Source organism: Prinia subflava, chromosome 1, assembly GCF_021018805.1.
Source record: "Prinia subflava isolate CZ2003 ecotype Zambia chromosome 1, Cam_Psub_1.2, whole genome shotgun sequence".
In the NCBI taxonomy this organism is placed as follows: Eukaryota; Metazoa; Chordata; class Aves; order Passeriformes; family Cisticolidae; genus Prinia; species Prinia subflava.
This window is the reverse complement of record NC_086247.1, coordinates 113962048-113981217: the sequence shown is the minus strand read 5'-3', so window position 1 is coordinate 113981217 and position 19170 is coordinate 113962048. Positions and strand designations below refer to the sequence as shown.

At 39.3% G+C, this 19170-nt stretch overlaps 1 protein-coding gene across 1 annotated transcript in view; it reads left to right on the top strand.

Moving 5' to 3' along the window:
* CMC1 (C-X9-C motif containing 1) overlaps positions 1 to 18950 on the top strand; it is a 42726-nt gene extending 23776 nt beyond the window's left edge. The window contains exons 3-4 of the mRNA XM_063408797.1: positions 17326 to 17416; positions 18690 to 18950. Of these exons, the coding sequence (XP_063264867.1) occupies positions 17326 to 17416; positions 18690 to 18804 (206 nt within the window). The 3' untranslated portion in view covers positions 18805 to 18950. The remainder of the gene's footprint in view (positions 1 to 17325; positions 17417 to 18689) is intronic.
* Positions 18951 to 19170: the final 220 nt, after the last annotated feature.

Sequence of the window (19170 nt, the reverse complement as noted above, 5' to 3'; positions counted from 1 at the left end):
GCCATAAAACACTTGTGCTGTATTGTCATCCCTCTGGATTTTATTTTTAATAGTCCTGTGGAAAAGAACACCTGGAACATTTGCTGCCTCAAATCAGGATGGATACCTCTACAGGAAGTGTATTCATGTAATGGAAGGTGAGAGGTGTTTTGGATGAGGTGTCAAGAGCTGCAGAGCTGGTCAGAGGGTAGGAAAGGGGATGATCAAGGAATGCTAGAGCTGTACAGAGCTTTGGAGGTAGGGATGAGGCTTTAAATTTGTGATCAGGGAGGAAGAAAAGCAGTTTAGCTGCTGTATCCTAGATTTGAGAGGGATACTAGTAAAGGATTTGAAAGGAATCATGGAAAGGAGGGAAGGTAGTTATTCTGATGGGATAATGAATAGGAAAAGAACTTATGTGAAGAATTTTGAGAAGATAATGTAGAAGACTTGTGCTTGAAAATTTCCCTTGGATGGAGTAAACAGATTCTTCTCTTAGTGTTTATCCATTGTATTGGGAAGAGGTTGAAATGGTTGTAGGGAATTTGGACTTTAATTATGGTATTAAGATATCTGCCTTCTTACCTTTTTCCTAAAATGAGTTTAAAGAAAGGTTTCTTTAAGTCAGTAATGCCTTTGTTGGGGGCTTCTGATATTCAAGATCGGGATTTCCTTGTATTACTTTTATCACCTATAATGTTATGCACTTTATAGTTTTCCTTCTTTCTGGCTGTGATCTGGAATCTCTCAAGGAGGTTCTAGTTATTCTTCTTTTCCCTTCTCTTCAATATACGCTAAATATGCCCTTCAAGCTTTCAAATCAACAACATATTTCAGGGATGTTTAAATAGTCCTTTTGGAAGCACAAAATCAAAAATTTATTGTTATATTTGGGTGCCAGGCTTGATACAGGTCCTGCTTTGTTTCCTGATGACAGAAATGTCCCATACTCTTTGCTGCAATGGGATGCTGGTGAAGCTGGTGAAAATAAAACACTGCAAAGTTGGGTCTTGAGATGTAATCTCACCTATGGCTGTAGACTGTCAGACTTTAAAAAAGTTATTTTAAGACACAGCTAATGTTTGCAAAAAGAACTTCTGAATGCTATGGTTTAATATGTACGAAATGTACAGAAAGTGTATAATGTGGAAAGACATACAGAGTTGAAAGCAGGACTCCTTGATGCAATCTAGACTGGTCTAACTATGTTTCAAAAGCGTGAACTTCAGTTCTGTGAAATGCTTATCAAACCTGAGTGGCTTTGGAGAGGGGTCATTTATCAAGCATGAAAGGGATGCAGGTCTGCAAAGGACTTTGAAAAGACATTTTGGGCCATCATCTTCTCTTGGGGCCATACCTACTATGCCTGTGTTTGTCCTGTAATCTAGTTAATGTTTCAGCTACTATAGACAACCTGTTTCAGTGCTTAGTTTTATTGTAACATTCAAAGAATGCTCTTTGCCTTCTAAGTATTTTGAGGATTTAATGCCTAAACTAACTTTACTTTGTATATTGAGCAATTTATGTTCTCAGACATTGGGCAGATTCCTAGTGGTGATCTGAATAAAAGCAGGGCTTTAAACAGGAGAAATAGGATGATGTGATTTAAGTTAAACAGGCAAAAGGGAAAAAGAAGAAGAAAAGACTTATTCAGTAACTGTCCTAGAAAACTGCTTCTGTCAGAGTCCCCAAAATGGCTTGGGGAAGGTTTTGAACCCTGAGATTCCAGAGTTGTTTTCAGGAGTGTGAAGAATTTTAAACACAAACACTCCAAATCTTTAATGCTGTGATACTAAAAATGACATTTAAATTCACAGACAGAACTCGTGCTTTCAGGTTGGAGAAAATTATATCTAGTAAACAAGAGTGACCACAGTCTGCAACTTCAAACTTTGTTGCTCATTTTTTCCTGCCTTTGGAGTGATAATTTTCTACAGTGACTCTGACAGCCCAGTCAAAATGATTCATAAGGCCAATGGTGAAAAGAGCTCTTTATTTTTCTCTGGTGTAAGTAATCTTTGTCATTTCTGATCTGTCCTCCTTGTGCTTCTTTGCATGTCTTTTCTGAGTGGTTTGGGGTTTTTTATGTTAAATGTAGGCTTCAGCATATATCTAGTTAATGAACAGAAACCTACCATTGCTTTCCAAAGCATATGGAAAAGAGGAATATAAAAAAATGTATAGCATTTGGGGTTATTTAACTTGAGATTTAATTAGTAATTAATTAATCAATCTTTAATGGGGTGCTGGAAGAGGTCACAGCTTCTCTGGTGTCTTCAGTGACTTACATCAAAAGTCCTATGTTTAAAATATTTTATATTAGTTGTGTGTAACTACGCTTCATAACAGTTGAGTAATAGCATGAATGGTTCTTCAGCTTTTTCTTTGTAATAGAGGCATCCCTATACTTTTGAAAACTATTCCAAATTTAAGGAAACTAAAAAGCATTTTCATGTGTGTATGTGTGATGATTTTTTATATTTTATTTTATACATTCCAAACAGCTTGAGGAAGTTTTGAGTTCTTTGTGGGGAGTGAGAATGGTGTGGAAAAGATGCTTTTGCTTCAGCAAGACTTGTGTAAGTCTTTGATATGCTGCATCTGTTGAGCAACTATAAAACTTCAGCAGTTTTAAACCAAAATACTGTTGGGGAAATATGTCCCACTCTGCTGTCAAATTCATCCAGATACTACTTACTGACTGTGCACAAACTATTGAGAAATATTCACTGTCGGGCAGAGAATACTTAGTAAATTACAACCCCCCAAAATAATTTTTGCGCTTCTATAGAGGGAAGATATTTAACAGAGTTGCAAACTTTTGCTTTGGCTACCTTCTCCCACCAGTAATTCAGATGAACAGTTCTGGTCTCATTATTTTCTTTTCTGTAGTTGTTTCAGTGCAGTGCTGTTTGTTCCAGACCTGCTTTTACAGATCTCTGTGGCCCCAATGTTTGAGTTGCAATGACTTGATTTGCCCGAAAGCTAATTCAGCCACTCTAATAAAGAGGAGAAATAATCGCTTCTGTGAATGTGTTAAAAGTACTTAAAGGTAACAGTGTTTGGGTTGTGCTATCAGGTTCAGCCAGATACGCTTCACATAAGCAGTAAATTGTAACAGTGACTATAGTTCTTCTGTGTGAAGCAGGTAGAATCCCCTTGTTTCTGATGTAATATAATCACTGTCTTAAGTTTGATTGTAAAGTTGATACACTGATGTCTGAGTTCTACTGTGTTATAAAGAGATCTGGTACTTAGAATCTTTGTGTTTCCAGACCTGAACTGATTGTACAATAACATTTTACTTGGGCATTTTTGTGCTAGCAGTTGTCAAGTCCTTAGTTCTCTAAGCCTTGGCTGAACTTGTGACAAAAAAAGTCAGAATGAACACGTAAAGCTCACTGTATTTCAAGCAACCAGAGGGGATGAATCTGAGTTAGAAATAGAGTCTAGCCGCCTTCTTCTCCCTTCTGCAGTGTTTCAAAGCTCAAGGGGATAGAAGTTACTTCATCCTGTTCTGCAGTGTTCAGAGAGGAGACCCTTATAAGTGGAACTCCCTTGGACACTTAAGTCATCTCCTCAAACTCCTCCTTTGATTTTTGGTTACATCATGTAAAGATGGAAGACATCACATCCCAGTTCAGTCTGTCCTCTCTCTCTCTCTCTCTCTCCCCCCTTCTCTCCCCTTGTCCCTTCCTTGTCAAGGCTCAAGGCAACAAGGACAGGAAGGTACTTTAAGTATCAGCTTTGGGTGGGACATGGAAATTTTGGGTGGCTGAAATGAGATGAAGTACATTCTACTGGTAGTCATTCTTAGTCTCTGTTCAGACATGTAAATGTAGATAAGACCATAAATGAAGGAGAGCTGTCATGATCAAAGCATATGGGAGATTGCATTGCATAAAGCAAGGATGGCAGTGCTGTCAGTTTTTGTTTGGGTATTTGATCTCCTCCAAAAGCCATGTAGAAACTCTTGGACTTTACAAGCATTTCCTAAGGATTCCTTTGAGCTGTTTTTTTTCCTGTGTCTCTGGTTGCTTCCATATCTTGGCAATCCCGTGGTTTGTCAGTGCTTTCTCTAGCATTAAGCATCAGTGTGTCTGCAGGTTCTGTGCAGGTGTGGACTGGCAGGATAGTAAGTGTCTTTCAGCTCCCAACAAGATCTAGTGGGAGTAGGGGAAAGGCAGTTGGTGCCTGCTGGTTCATGGCAAACAAGGCTCAGCTGGAGACTGATCACCAATTTTAAAATTTGGGAAGAGCATTTGTAATTGAACGTAGGCTTTTTACTTTTATGGCTCCAATTACTATGCCTTTTTTTTTTACTTTCACTGTTGCCAGAAGTCCTGGATTCTAGCTAAAGAACAAAATCTAAATGAAGCTATTTTTCATAACTAATTTGACATCTTGTTTCCTATTTCATCACTTTTTTTTTTTTTTTTTTGGTCACCAAATATATAAGGCTTATATCTTGGTACATAGGGGAAAATAGGCAAATCATCTCAACAGTGTAAACTTTGATTCATAAATTTGAGACTTGCAACCAGACTGCTGTACAAGAAAACAGATGCCATGCAATAAATTAATACTAAGCTGAATAACAAACAAGATGTATTGTTAAAGATCTTCAATGCAAAGAAAGTGATTTCAGACTTTCATATGCTTGTTTTCTCTCTTTGTTTAAATGAAGCCTTTGCATGTGTTTTCTTTATTGTTCTCTTTTGCGCACATTTGAGCTTTGTTGGGTTGAGGACTCAGTCTCTGGTTGGGCAGTGGTGATTAACTTACACTAAATAGGCAGCAATAATGTGATTTGAGAATGAAAAGGATTCATTTCTTTTAAATGAGGGGAAAAAAAACCAAGGTTGAAGGAAATAGTTTACATAATCTGTAAACTAGTTAAGGAGCTGAATATTTATGCAGGTTGAAATTGAAGCTTAGTTGCCCTCTAGGGGTTTTACATTAATACAGCATATGCTAGCTTTTGGGTGGTTTTTTCTTCTTTCAGAATAAAGGTGAGACAAGTCTTTGGAAAAAACTTACATGCTGACAAATCTGTGGTGGTCGAGGCATGTGTACATCTGCATTCAGTGAGTAAAACTCATTTAGTTCAAAACCCAGAAAATGGAGGAAAGATTTTTAGCCAGATTAGGTTCTTTTTAATTTCATTGTACCAGTGGAGAATGTACTCACTGTCAACCAGTCATAGCACTGAAGTCCAAACCGGGAAAGATCCTTACTTTCAGTCCTAAGAAAAGAGAAGACAAAAAGTCACAGGGGGTTGTAGTGGCAGCCCCAGGACCCTCAGTCAGTTTCTGCTCATGTCCCAGCTGCTGAATGCTGCTTCAGGTTCTTGTGTCCTCAGCTGCCTCTAATGCACAGGGGTCTTCTGTCACTTCTGGTCTTACAGGAGGTTGAGTCCTGGATATTGGTCTGTGATTGAATGTGTTAGAAATAAACTCTGTCTCCTCCTTTAGAGAACAATTGACAAAGCCAGTTGCTTGGATAGGTGTGTGATATTTCCTAGGAAGTATCCTCATGTCATAGGAAGAAGTGTAACAAGTGGCTTCTAAACTGGAGCTACGTATACATAGCCTCTTGTCTTTTGTATCTCCTTTGCCAATGGTTTTGTAGCAGATGCACTGTTAACATACTTATTTGAACAATTACGAAATAAATTCATAAGAGTTTGGTCGTTTCTCTAAAAATGGAAACCACATTTATGTGATTGTTTTTGCTGTGTCTCTCATAACACTTGTTGATGCTGTATTACTCTAAAATGTTTTTCCATCAGAAACAAGATAATTGGAACAGGGAGAATAGATGCACTTAAACAGCCCCCTCCTGCCAAACTTGAGTCCCTCTGCATACAGCTTGAGGAGCACAGTGTGATCAGCTTTCAGAAGGTAGAGTGGTGTCCCTGAGGCTTCACTGTACCAAACTACACCTGGATCTGTGCTAGTAAAGTCAATTGTCTGATACAGATTTTTATACCATTTGGCTATTAAGCTTTACACTGAAAATCAGTTTCTCTCTTTTGAGGAGTTTTCATACCTGGTTGCTGGTGCATTTTGTTTTGCTTTGAAAATTCATCGAAGACTTGTTTGTAAATCCCCTGTCTACCAGTATTTTATTTTATTGTCTTAAAAATTACAACTTCTGCTCTGAGGAAATGTACCTGGTTATTGCAGTCCTTTATTTAAAATATTTTACAGAAGATGGAAGACAAATATTACACAGGTACTACCAAATTTCCAAATATTGCTGAGTTTTAGTGGCGTGCTTTCCTGCCACGTGGTTTAAAGTCATCTCATCAAAATCATGAAATGAATACAGTAGTGTGAAATTCTAAATGCCTTCATAGTCAGTGATGTAATTTTATTTGAAAAAGTAAGTTTTCATACTTGATCACACTGCACAATTGCAAAGAGTCAAATTACTCTTCACTGTTTCCTTCAAAATATGGACACAGCAGAATTTTGTTTTTCTGGAAAATTTGCACTTTGGTTTTGTGATCCTTACTAGCATTGAGTAGTACCTCATTCAGCAGGAATTCTTCAAGCAGGAATTCTTGGTGGTGAATTCCTGCCTCCACACCAGCCTATGGCTAGTCACTTTTGAAAACAAGTCTAAACATACACTGCAAAGTAGGGGGTAAGTACATGATAACTGTTTTGGAGATGTTGGAGCAGTGGTTGGGGATGAATTGTGACCTGTGAGGGAAGGTTATTTCCTCTTTTAATATCTGTATTAATCTTTTATGTTCTATATATTGGGAATATTCTATATTTTCAAAAAACCTGAGATTTTGACACTATTCTGAGTGCCCCATCTCACCCTCACCCTCCAGACGGAACCAGTTTCACTTTTGATTAGAGAGTATTTTGTTTCATTCGGAGGAGTGAGAACTACTATTACTGCTACCACCACCACCACCACCCTTCGGTGTTGGAGCTCTGAGTTAAATGGGTGGGTTTGGAAGTCCTTTAAATTAGACCGGGGGAAAGGAAGAATCCCTGACACAGCACGGTGTAACTGAGAGCTGGTGTCAAGGTGGAATAGCTGGGCAAACGCTTCCTCAGGGGTTACAGAAATGCCCTGCTCTACCCCCACCGTGTGGTAGAAGGACATTACTGTTGTTTCTTCCACTCTGAAGCTGTTTTTGAGAAATAGATCCATTTTGCCTTTGGAGTTCAGCTAAAGAGCCAGTCACTGTGGGACAGGAGGAGGGGATGTTGTTTCTTTGAATCATCTGTTACCCGAGCTTCTGCGCTGTCCCTGGGCGGCTCGGCAGCTCCCGGAGGAGGCGGGGGCACAAGCAGCGGCGAGGCTGCTCTGCGCGCCTCAAGTTGGATGCGCTTGTTTGTGCAAAAGCAGGCAGTGACAGACAGTAGCCATGGGGGAACTTGCATTTGTTCCAGTTCTGCCTCTTCCAGCGCCTGGTACGGTAACGCTTGATGTCAGGGATACTTACTGCAGGCTGGGAGGAAAATTAGATCAAGTCAGTCTTAAAGGAAGCAGTTGTTTAAAACCAGTGCAGTTTAGCCAGGTGGCTGTGCTTGCTGGGCGTGCTTTGCCTGGAGCCTTATAGAGAAGGTAATGCTTGTACTTGACAAGAACATTCCTCAAGCAGGTTTCTTTAGTGGACAAATCACAATTTACCCAAATAAACTGCTTCACAGCAATGTGCTTGCTTTGCTTAAAGTGGTAGATTTTTGTAATTTCACTAGGAAGAAAAGGAGCTCTGCTTCTCGGGAAAAATCTGCCTGCATAACCCAGCAGATTGTCATCTTCGAGCACTTAAATCTGCCTTGACTGACAAAGTAGTCACTGTAAAGCCTTATACATAATACTTATGCCCTTGCTGTTTCTCCCGTCTCTTCCGAGGACATAACCCTCTTGTGTACTGCTGTGCTCTGTCTTGCTTAGTCAGAAGCAGGAGGACTTGTCTTGTAGCTCTTATAGAGCTGGGTTGCTGGAATTAACTTAAAAAATATGACAGTGTACTGGATTTCTGTGTGTTTGGGGCACAATGCACACACGCATACATAGGTAGGTGTGGGTGCTCATGCATACAAAAAATGATGACAACTCTGTACATCCAGGATGGAAGATCAGATCAGGTCTAACCAAAACTAATAAATAGACATTTCTCTGTATCATCTCTGCCAAAGCTCATTTTGCTGTTAATGTCCAAGTTCTGTTGAAATTCTAGTAAATTGACATAACTAAACATATATTGCTAATAAATTCTGTCTTCCACAGTATTTCATAATTTAGCAATAGTCAGGAAAGCACTGCCTGACATTTTAAGGTATATGTTCTTTTCTGACTCTGTGACTCTTAGGAAAGCGCTTTCCCTCATCAAGTTTCATGTGTGCATTCAGTATTCATATCAAACTGAAAAGTAACTTTAGTCTTTCCAGTCCTTGTCCCCAAAAAGACATTTTGGTCAGATCTCATGTGTGCAGGACATAGAATGAGCAGAGCTGACCTGTTCTTATCGTAATGGCAGAACTAAATGCTCCTGAAAGTATCCTGAGATTGCATGTGTATATTATTTTCAGAACTCTTTTTTTTAACTCTTAATTACTTTAATCTGGCATATTTTTGTTAACACTTTTAAGTATTTGTCTGGGTTTTGTTAGTTGAACTGACTGGATTGGCTTGAATTACTGTGTTTGGCTGTGTTCCTGAGCATGTTTTATGGGTTTTTTTTCTTTTTCTTAAACAAAAGAATTTTTCTCTTCCTTAAAGTTTGCTTTTCAGTTCTATTCTCTGTTTCTTGGTGCTTATTATAAAATTGGAAAGAAAGGGTCCCAGGATCTGCTGTGGATAAGTGTGGGTTTTTTGGGACAGACAGAAGCGCTTTGCTGCTGTTGCTTGAGGTTGCCTCCTAGAAACATCCACAGTTCTCAGTCTGACTGGTAGCAAAGTTTGAGCTGCAGAACACGTGTGGTGAGTGTGGTGAGAGAGGTTCCCCAGCACAAGCCTCTGCATTGCACGGGAATGGGGCTATATCTTCATTGTTCCTGGCTTTCGTGAATGTGCTCGTCGTTCCTTGATGGTAGTTTCTTAAGATCCTCCTTTTTTTCCGCACAAATTCTGTCTTTAATGATTGTTGGGTTTGAAAACAAGAGAAACCTTGCTAATATTTCTGTAATAAAAAAGATCAGCAGCTGAGCAATGACTTCTGATTTGAATTAACTGATTTTGGAGGATCCCTATGTGCCTTACATGAGTTTCCAGAACTGCTGTGGAATTGTGGTTTTAAAAAAACCCTATATATTTTTTTTTTATAATTTTTGAAACAGAACGTTTAAATAAGCCATAGATTTCCTATATTATTTTTAAAAGCCCATTGTAAGCAGTTGACCAAGTGTAGATCTTTGTAATATCAATGTATGTAGGACATGAAAACTTTAGGGACTCTTGTTCCTAGGTAGGTAGGTAGGTGGCATTCACAGAGCAAGTAACTGGATGTTCTGAAAAAAAACCCAACCCAACTCTCAATCATTTTTGATCTGTGTAGAGTGCCTTTGCTCCCTACTCCTCTGGCCTGTTTCTGTATCCAGCTGAGAGATACTTTGAGGCCAATTAATTTTTGCAGCAGGATTTTGAAAACCTGCTAATGAAAAAAACCCCATACACGGTATGTAACAAATAACTACAATTGCAATAGTTGGGACTTCAGCAGGACTTGAGTGGGCCAGGGCAGATAGAGGCTGAAGGAATCCAGGCTAGCATACACCTTTCTGGTTTCTGGAGGTTTCCCCCCTCTTTCTTCCTCTTCTTTTGGATGCTTGTCCATTTAGACCCACCATGTAAGGCATCCTAAGGGTTTTGAAGGGCATGTGAGAACTTTTTGCTTCAGGAGGTATAAGCCAAGCCCACAGCTGATAGGAATTATGAAGAAACTTCACTTGAAAAGATGTTTTTCCATAATGTAGACTTTCTCACACATTTTTTTAAAGCAGCTATTACTGGGTTCTGAGAAAGGTGGTATACAGGACAAACAGGCCCTTTGATTCAATATGTTATTTTCTTATCTCTAAATGTCCCCTGAAGCAAAGTCTTCAGATTTGTTTCTAGGATATTAGTAAGATGCTTTCTTTATCCCCAAGGCATTGTGTTTGGACAAACAGTTTCTAGGTTTTTTTGGGAAACATTCTTCCTCTGCAGATCACAGTTGTGCTGTTTCCCTTCTTGATGAGTCTCTCCTGCCGTATGTTTGCCTCAGTCTCGAGCAGAGGGAGGTGTCCATATTTCATTCTGGAGTGCCAGAGATGCTGTGGGCTGCTGGGGTATCCTCTGTTTGCACTCTGTACTTGAAGATAAAGCTGCTTTTCTGTGCTGAGAGTTCCCTGGAAAAGATTGGCCAGGAGGATGAATATCCCTTCCTTAAAATTCCTGGATTCCTGGGATTCTCTGCTCCCCAGTCCTGTATTGTGTGCTAGTATGTATTGATCATCTCTCCTAGGACAGATGCCTCCAGCTACAAAAGCTGAAATGCAGCAGATTTTGGGGGGCTGGTGATAAGCAGGAAAATGGAAAGTATATGATTTTTATGTTATAGCAAATGAATTTTTGTGGAGACAAAGTATTTGATCTGATAACAGAGGTTCACTTGAAAGAATCAAGGTTATTTTATGTCAATTTTCTCTCTGCCCTATATAAGATGCATTTAATTATTTCATGCTATCTCCTTCTATTCAAATTAATCTGTCTTATATATATTGTTGCTCAAATTAGAATAATTCTTTAATCAGCTGTGTTATGCATGCCATAGTAGGCTAGAATAGGAAAGCTACTCCTAGCATACTGACGATGCATGTATTTTATTTGTTGTTGTAATTTAAAAGTAAAATCAGAAATATTGATTTCTACTTGACTGGAGAGATGATTTAGTTTGAATATCAGACTGATCTTAATCAGGTGAGAATTAATTGAGTTGGAGGTATTAGATATTCAGTGATGTTAACTGAACCATGAGCAATCTACAGAGAAGCTTTCTTTTGTACTGTGTCAGAAATATCAAATAGCTCGTACTCTACGATGTAAAACAATCTCTTCATGTTCATGCTACTACTTCCTCTGGCTCGTTAAATGCACCAGTAATCTGTCCTGTGCATACTGAGTAATCTTCAAAGTAACAAGCTAATGAATTGTCATTTACTGCAAAATGAAAAGCATGATAACTACCTTTAAAATATTGCTGGTAATGTTTTGGATCATTTAATGTTTTTGTACACATTTTACAAACGTAGGTTTTAAAATTTTCCCCTTGTTTACATTTTAAAGGGAATTGTTTCCTTCTCCTATACCCCCAAATCCCCATTGTTATTTGGGCATCTTTTCTCCTCAGTGGTACAGCCCAAGGAATGACCCAAACACCAGACAAAACTATTCCTTTTTTTTGGGGGGTTTTTTTTTTTTTTATAGAGGGAAAAAGCCTACCCCAGAATAAGTCTGGTCTGGATCATAATGCAAGCTGGTTTGATTCTTTTTTTTTTTTATTTTAAGAGTGTGATAGCAGTATCATAAGTGTTGAGAAAATATAAATGGTGAGATAACACCTCTGTAGGACTTTCTCTTAAGTAGTAAAATTGTAAAGTCTTTAAATAAACGAGAGCCAGACCTGAGAGGATCAATTTATCTTGATAATGGGGAATATTTCATTTATTTTGTGTACAAGAATATCTGCAAAATAGATGCACACTTATAATTGCTAAAACTGCAGTTCCAATATTATATGAAATGTACAACACTTCACAGTATGAGGTGATATGAAAGTGCCAAGTATTTTTATAATCTGAATCTGCAAAAAATGAACTTTCAGAAATAGCCTTCACGCTACAAACAGTTCATACTTTGAAAATAACCAAGATGATTCCTTGGCGTTATATCAATACAGTTCCCATGCAGCTTCTTGTCTAAAGATAAGTCCCTCTTTTTATTCCTGTCTTACTTTGCACATGGGAAGACTTTGATGTTTGCAGGAAGAAATAGTTAACTATCTAATATTTTAAAATATTTCAAGTAAAGCGAAAAAATCCTTTAGAAATCTGCTACAAATATAATCTGATGCTGGTTGTTCCTCCTTGTTAAATTGCAAAAAAACCCCCACAACTTTCAGTTTGTTTTTAAGCTTGGGGCAGGACATAACAGGTTTTTTTCATGAAGTCTTTCCTTTACAGACACATAACTGAAACTTCAGCAGTCCTACACCCCTGCTCCACCATTTCATTCTGAATGCAGCACTGTGAAGAGACCAGCCGAATTCTGTTTGGATGCAGGACAGTATTGTAGGCTACATAAAGAACACTTGCATCATAAATATGATGCCTTGGTTTTTTGTCCACTGTTTGTAGTCCTGCAGACTCTGAGATTAACAGTGTTAAATTTAACCTTGTCTGGTTTAATGGTGTAGAAGAAAATCATCATCCTTATTCATTATGCCTGTGTGTTATGCCAGATGTTGGGTTTGTCCCTTTGACTAAAATCCTACAAGTTTTTTATTTTTGTCATACAGAGCAAATATTTATTTAACCTATGGATATGTTATAAAGTTAAAATGGGCAGGACCCTGGCCTTTTATCTCTTTTGTTTAAATTAGGACTTGTATGTCCCCAGACATCTGTTGGTGGACCCCCACCAACTTTGTTGCAGCTTTCTGTTAATGTATCTTATCTTCTATAATTAATACTTTAGTGTGTATTGCATATGTCTGTCTGCTTGAATAGACAGGGAAATAATTTGTCCAGTCTTTAATCTGTGATAAGTGAACTGTTAACTAGTTTCACTTCAGCTTCCATCTGCTTCTCATATCATCTTGTCGTAAAGTCATAAAACAGAGTTGGGGAAAAAGTAATTAGAAATACTAAAGAAAAACATTCTTCTGAGATATACTGTTTTTGTCAGCAAAGATTAGTGAGGACTGTAAGGATCTTTGTAAACAAAGTGTTCTTTACCGTGCCAACCTTCTAGCTAATTATCAAAGAAACCTTAATAAAAAGAGTGCTCTGTAACTTAAAGAAGTTTTTAATCAACCATCAAATATGCTAAGTCGGGCACTCAAAACTAATTCTTCATACCTCCAACATAATTTGTATAATTCTGTATTTGAAGGGAATTACAGAAAGACTTGTAATAGGATTTTTATTAAAAAAATGCATGTCTGTACAGCTTTACAGATAAATTAAGAAGGCTTTTAAAAGCTCCTTTTTTTCTGTTCTGTGACTTTACATATGTCAGGATCTAGTTTCTCCTAGTTCTTTGTGTCATGCTTTCTCAGGTGGGTAAGGTGGGATAGGAAGACCCAGTGAAATCCAGCTCTTGGATCCAGGGCAGATCTGGAGGTGCCAGGGACCAAACTCAGCAGTTTCCCTGAGCTGCTCAGGGCTGGAGATGCTCCCTGCTGAAGAGTCAGTCCTTGGAAGGCCTCATTCATCTCTGGCCTCAGCCAAAAAGCCCTCTTATCTGTCCCTGAAAATGCGCTCTTCGCATCATAGGCAGATCCCCTGCACATGCCAGCACGCCATAGAGAGCAGATGAGAACTGGCAAAACCGAATTGCTCTGTATTCAGACATGGCTGCTCAGCTTTTGTGCAGTTGACAGCAGACCTCTGTCTTGGCAAAGATACATTTTTGCTTTACATACTTGGTTGATTTAGAAAAGGTACTAAATTACAGCCTTGCCTTAGCAGTTAAAATCTCTCCACGTGGCTGTAATGGCCAAAATGTAATGAGACTTAAAATTCTCCAAACTGCGACCAAAACTCACGCGACAGAAATGCAAAGCTTTCGTCATGAGAGATGAAGAAGGAATCCAGCCTCACATCAGTGATGAGCTGTTCAGTGAAGTCTCTCGGAGCTGTAGCCTCGAGAAGAGATCCTTGCTCCGTGTGCATCCCCTTAGACAGAGGCTGTGGCACGGAGAGGAGCCTGTGGGTGCCCTGTGTCAGATCTGATGTCATGAACCACGGCTGCTGCAGGTGAAAGGGGGGTCTGGAGCCAGTTTCCGTGGTAACTGGTAGGCACCTGCAGCTCGCTGACGCAGTAGTGGATCTGTCCTTGTCTGTGCACAGAGCATTCAGTGATGGACATATGTAGCTGTCCTAGAAAAGCCTTGGCAAAGGGTTGATTTGATGGAGGGCAAGCCTTTTTCCCCTTTCTAACAAGGCATTTTCACTTCTGTTGTGTTGAGCTCTGTTCCTCAGTTTATTTGGCTTATATTTGGCAATACTGGGGATAACTTTTATTGTTTGAAACATGACTTTCTCTTGTGTTACAGTTCGCAGTGAATTTGCAGACTGGCCCAAATTTACCTCTTGTTTTGCTGCTGCTTGAGGTTTGGTTTTGGTAGCTTGTTACTTGCAAGAAGAAAGAAAACATACCAGCCCATGAACTTCTAAAGTCATGGATAGCCATTTCCTGAAGTTGTAAAGGTAGTCTGTTTGGATTCTTTAGTGTTCTGATTACCCCTCATAGCTGCTGAAGTGTTAAATTACAATAGGTTTGTAATCAGATCCTGTGTTATCTGCTGCTTTTGTGGTGTCTTGCTATGCATCCTGAAACTTCGGTCAACAATGCAGATACTGCTTGAGTGAGGAATGTGTAAGGCTTGTCAGACATGGAGATTAATTCTTGGTTTGAGATATCTGGAACTACTGAACACTATTTCTGACATTATTCTCCAAACCAGTAATTTAGACACTGTTTGTGCTCAATATTGACACATTTCATTTTATGGAAGAGTCGCAGAACCATAGAATAAGCTGAGTTGGAAGGGCCCATCAGGATCATCGAGTCCAACTCCTGGCCCTGTGCAGAACACCCCAATCACACCATGTCCCTGAGACCATTGCTGAAATGCTTCCTGAACTCAGGCAGGCTTGTGCTGTGACCTCTTCCCTGGGGAGCCTGTTCCAGTGCCCAGCCACCCTCTGGCTGGATATCTTTTCCTGATATCCAACCTAAACCAGCCCTGAACCAGCTTCGTGCCGTTTCCTTGAGTCCTGTCGCTGGTTAGGAGAGTGAAGAGATTGGTACTTGCCCCTCTGTGAGCAAGACAAAGCACAATTAAAAATAAAACATTCTCCAGACTCGTGGAAGGTTTCTGGTAATTGTCTATGACTAAACCTGTCTTGCACTCCTTACATGACTGCCAAACAGAAGAGATGGATAATCAAGCTTTGTGTGCTCATATAAGGATTCCTAATATGCTTTAACCTTCTTTCTTCCTCTCTGTTGTTAAGCACCAGTAATGTTAAAGCTAAACAGCTGGAAGCAGTTTTATCACTTTGCAACAGTGCCTGGCCATGTACCACAGGCAGGGCCTTCTGGAGCCAGGGAATGCTGGCAATTGCAGTTCAGGCTGCTTTTGTTCACTGGGACATCACGCCTTTAACCAATCAAGACTGGTGAGCTAACAAGTGAGAGGGACCTCCTGTTGTCTGCAGTGGTTTTGTACTTCACAGTTTCCAGAAGAAATGATTACTACTACAAAAAAAAACCCAACCCAAAACCTCAACATAGCACTTAAAGAAGTGCCTGTAGAGAGTATAAATCAAGCTGGTCACTAGACAGACCGTAAGCTTTTAAAAGCTTTGGATGTTTTTCCCAGAAAAAAACAAAGGTCATTTTCAGAAATGTACTAATAGGTATGATTTTTCTGAGATGCTGATGTAGGCACAGTCAGTACAAATAGTCCAGGAAGGAACAGAAGAGATGTCAGATCCACCTTTGAAAACCAAAAAAATATTCTGATAACCTAATAACACTTTTGTCTTGTTCTGAGCTTCAACTGCTTAGTAAACTTGTGCTGTCCTCAAGTTTCGTCAGAGCTGTGCTTGTACATTTGGACAACTTTAAGTCTAAAACACATAGGTCTTAGACACTGGGTGTGATTATTACTAGATACCTTTGAGCACAGGTTACAGTGTCTTCCCAGCTGGTAACTAACTGGCTAATTTAAACCCATTTTCTGCACACTTTCATCTCTTTTCACTTAGGGTGTGGTGGAGTTGCCAGTGTGTAATGCTGGGTGCTGTGTTGGAGAAGGTTTTTACGTGTTCATCAATAAATAGTATGTTTGAAGTAGGCAAGAAGTCAGTTCTTTGCAAAGTTTGGCAGCATAAGGACACTTAAATCTGTCACCAACACTTTCAGCAAACACTGCCTTGTCTTGTAAACTATTTTAGGGAAAGCCTAATTAATAATAGCTGTGGACAAGCAGATTAATCTCACCTAGGGATTGCTTGCAGCTGTTGGATCACTTTCTCAAAGTCTTGCTAGGAGTGTCCAGGACCCTAGAAGGTGGATTTTTTTCCACTGAGGTCCACAATTGCATAATGCCCATTTCAGCAGGCATCTGCTATGAGCAAAGGACGGGACAGGAGTGCTGCCTTAACAGGCACAAATCTCTGCTTTCTTGTTTATTTAAGTGTTGATGTACCTATACACTGAGCAATAGGGAATGTGATTTACCTGCTGTGTGATGGAGTACCATTAAGTTTCGATGTTGCTAGATCAGCTGTAAATTTTGCTAAGAATGTGCAAGAAAATAACGATTCCTGTATGCCCTAAATTTATTGGATATTAAATCGTTATCAGAAAGACCTTAGAGGAGGAGAAAGGGATAGAATTCTGGAAGGGTATGCTGTAGGGGGGAACATTTTCTTGTTCTGGCTCCTGGTTGATCTTGGACACATGGCTTTCTCTCTTTCCCTCTCTTTTCCATCTGCTAAATGTAGCTGATTACCTCTTAGCAGACCTCTTAGAACAGTTTGAAATTTCCTGATAGAAATAACAGCCAGTTCTTATCTAGGGTTATTATTCAGTGAAACATCTGCACAGGGTGCTGCTAACAATGAGGTATAGTTTTAGTTACTCCCAGATAAATCCCATGTCCTTAGCCATGACTTTGCTGTTCTGATTTAGTACCTCACCGACTTGTTTTTAAGTCCTAAGGTCCTTAAAACAGACCAGGTACTTTCACTTCATTGAGCAACTTCATTGTTCTTAAATGCCAGAGATGTAGGTGATAGCCCTGAGTAGAGCATGTGAAAAGCAGGCACAAGAATGATGGATTTGCTGCAAGAGTAACTCCAGAAATGGTATCAGCAACAGCAGTGTGTGTGTGAATGTGCTACATGATGAGGGGAGAATCCCAGTTAAAGTGTTGTTGCTAAACAAGTGACGAAGACCTTGCAAACAGTGTAAGAATCTAGGCCAGCTGTGGTTATATTAGTAATCAGATCTGATCTACTACCTCCTACACACAGGGGTTTTTCACCTATTGTCATTTTTCTAACTTCAATTGTGTTTGTGTTGGGTTTTTTTCCCTAGCATTTACTAAATGCTGTCAAGAAACTGGTGTTCTGATGGTGGTGAAGTGTCGGCAGGAGAACACGGCGCTGAAGGACTGTCTGGTTGGCTAGTAAGTCCTCATGAGTTTTTGCTGGGTTTTTGTGCATGGCCTGCACTAATCTAGAAATGTTAACTGTTCTGAAAAGGGCTGTGCAGGGTTAGGGACTTGGATGTATTTTCTGAAAATGGTATCTTTGCTTTACTAAAATGGTGCTGGTCAGGGCCCTTAGTGACAGGATTTTACTTCCCTTATGAATATATGGCTACAGAGACTCTCTTCTCGATACACCTGGGGACAGATTTCAGCCCAGAGGACCTGCAGCCCTTTATTTGCCCTGGTACATCACAGATGTGGGGATAGGGGCGCACAGTGAAGCTTCTTCATAACCTGTTAGTGAGACAGGATAAGTTGGTTTTCATTTTGCTTCTGTTCTTTAAGATTTAGTCTGTCTTGAAAGTGTCCTGCTGTTGTGAACAGCAGTAGCAGGAGCAATGGGAAATTGTTACTTATGAGAGGTCAACTCAATGCTGTGGTGGATTGAAACATCTTTTTTGGAAGTCCTCAGTGCCATTAGGCTGAAGTGTTAAGATTCTTGAATTTCCCAGGGTGAGGGCTGTGAATTTTTTGAGTTTGACTGGGGGAAAAAGGAGGTTGGTTTGATTTTTGGTATGTCCTGCTCTCTTAAACCAGCAATTTAGATTAAAAATAAATGCCTTTGAACCTAGTGACAGTTATTCTCAAGTATTTAAGAACTGATGAAAAAAAAATGTGCAGCCAGGCAAGAATTTAGGCCTTACTGCAGTCAGAACTTGCTGGAGTTACTCAGTTTTATTTGTTTGTTCCTTCACCTTTAAAAAAAACCAAAAAAAACCAAAATGCTTCTGACAAAAAAAAGGTTTATAGTGTTGAATAGTTACACTTCAGAAATTATGAGAGAAAGGAATTCACTGTAATGATCAAGGACATCTATATCTACTGTTAAAGACATACACTTGAACCTATTCCCAGCAGTTACTTGGGTGCATTAAAAAAAATAAGTCAACTCCAGCAGCCTCCCATGCTGAGGAGAGTAATTGCAAATGAATTCTTCAGCTGGACTTAACAGCAAATCTCTTTCCTTTTTTGTGCCTCTCCTCTTGGTGGCTTCACTGCAGAGGCTTCAAAAGAGAACAGTATCAGGACAGATACCTCTTTTTATAAAGTAACTAAGTGTTAAAGTTATTTTACTGTTAAAGGCAGGCAAGTTTTCTTTGGGTGTGAAAGATCAGTTACGAGTGGTACTCATGCAATATCTGTTCGGAATTCCAAGATAAAAAACAATATGTGTTTTTCTGTCTTGTAGCTATTCTGATCCATCATTCTATGAAGAATGCAAAGCAGAATATTTGAAGCAAAGAGAAGAATATAGAGCAACTGGAATTAAGAAAAAAAGACAGAAGTTTACTTCAAATGTGTGATTGAAACTTAAAATGAACTTTTTTGAATATGCAATTTGGATGTCACTTGATTTAAACAGACTTAAATTGTCTGTACCACTCTGTGTGGAGTTTAGCTGAAATACACAAAATGAGATGAATGGAGAATAAAATGTCTGAAACTGGGAGTCAGTTTTAGAACTTTTCATAATTAAAGATCTAGAGCATGTTGTCACAGTTTGCAAAAGAGGCTGCAAAGGTGTGTTCCTCTAGCAGGACTTGATTTTGTTACCAGTGTACAATTTGGAGTGTACATTTCCAGAATGTCCATCTGGAATTCAAAGCCTGTATCTAGCCAGATGAGTCAGGCTGCGTAAAACCCTAAGGGTGAGTAATTTACATTGTATT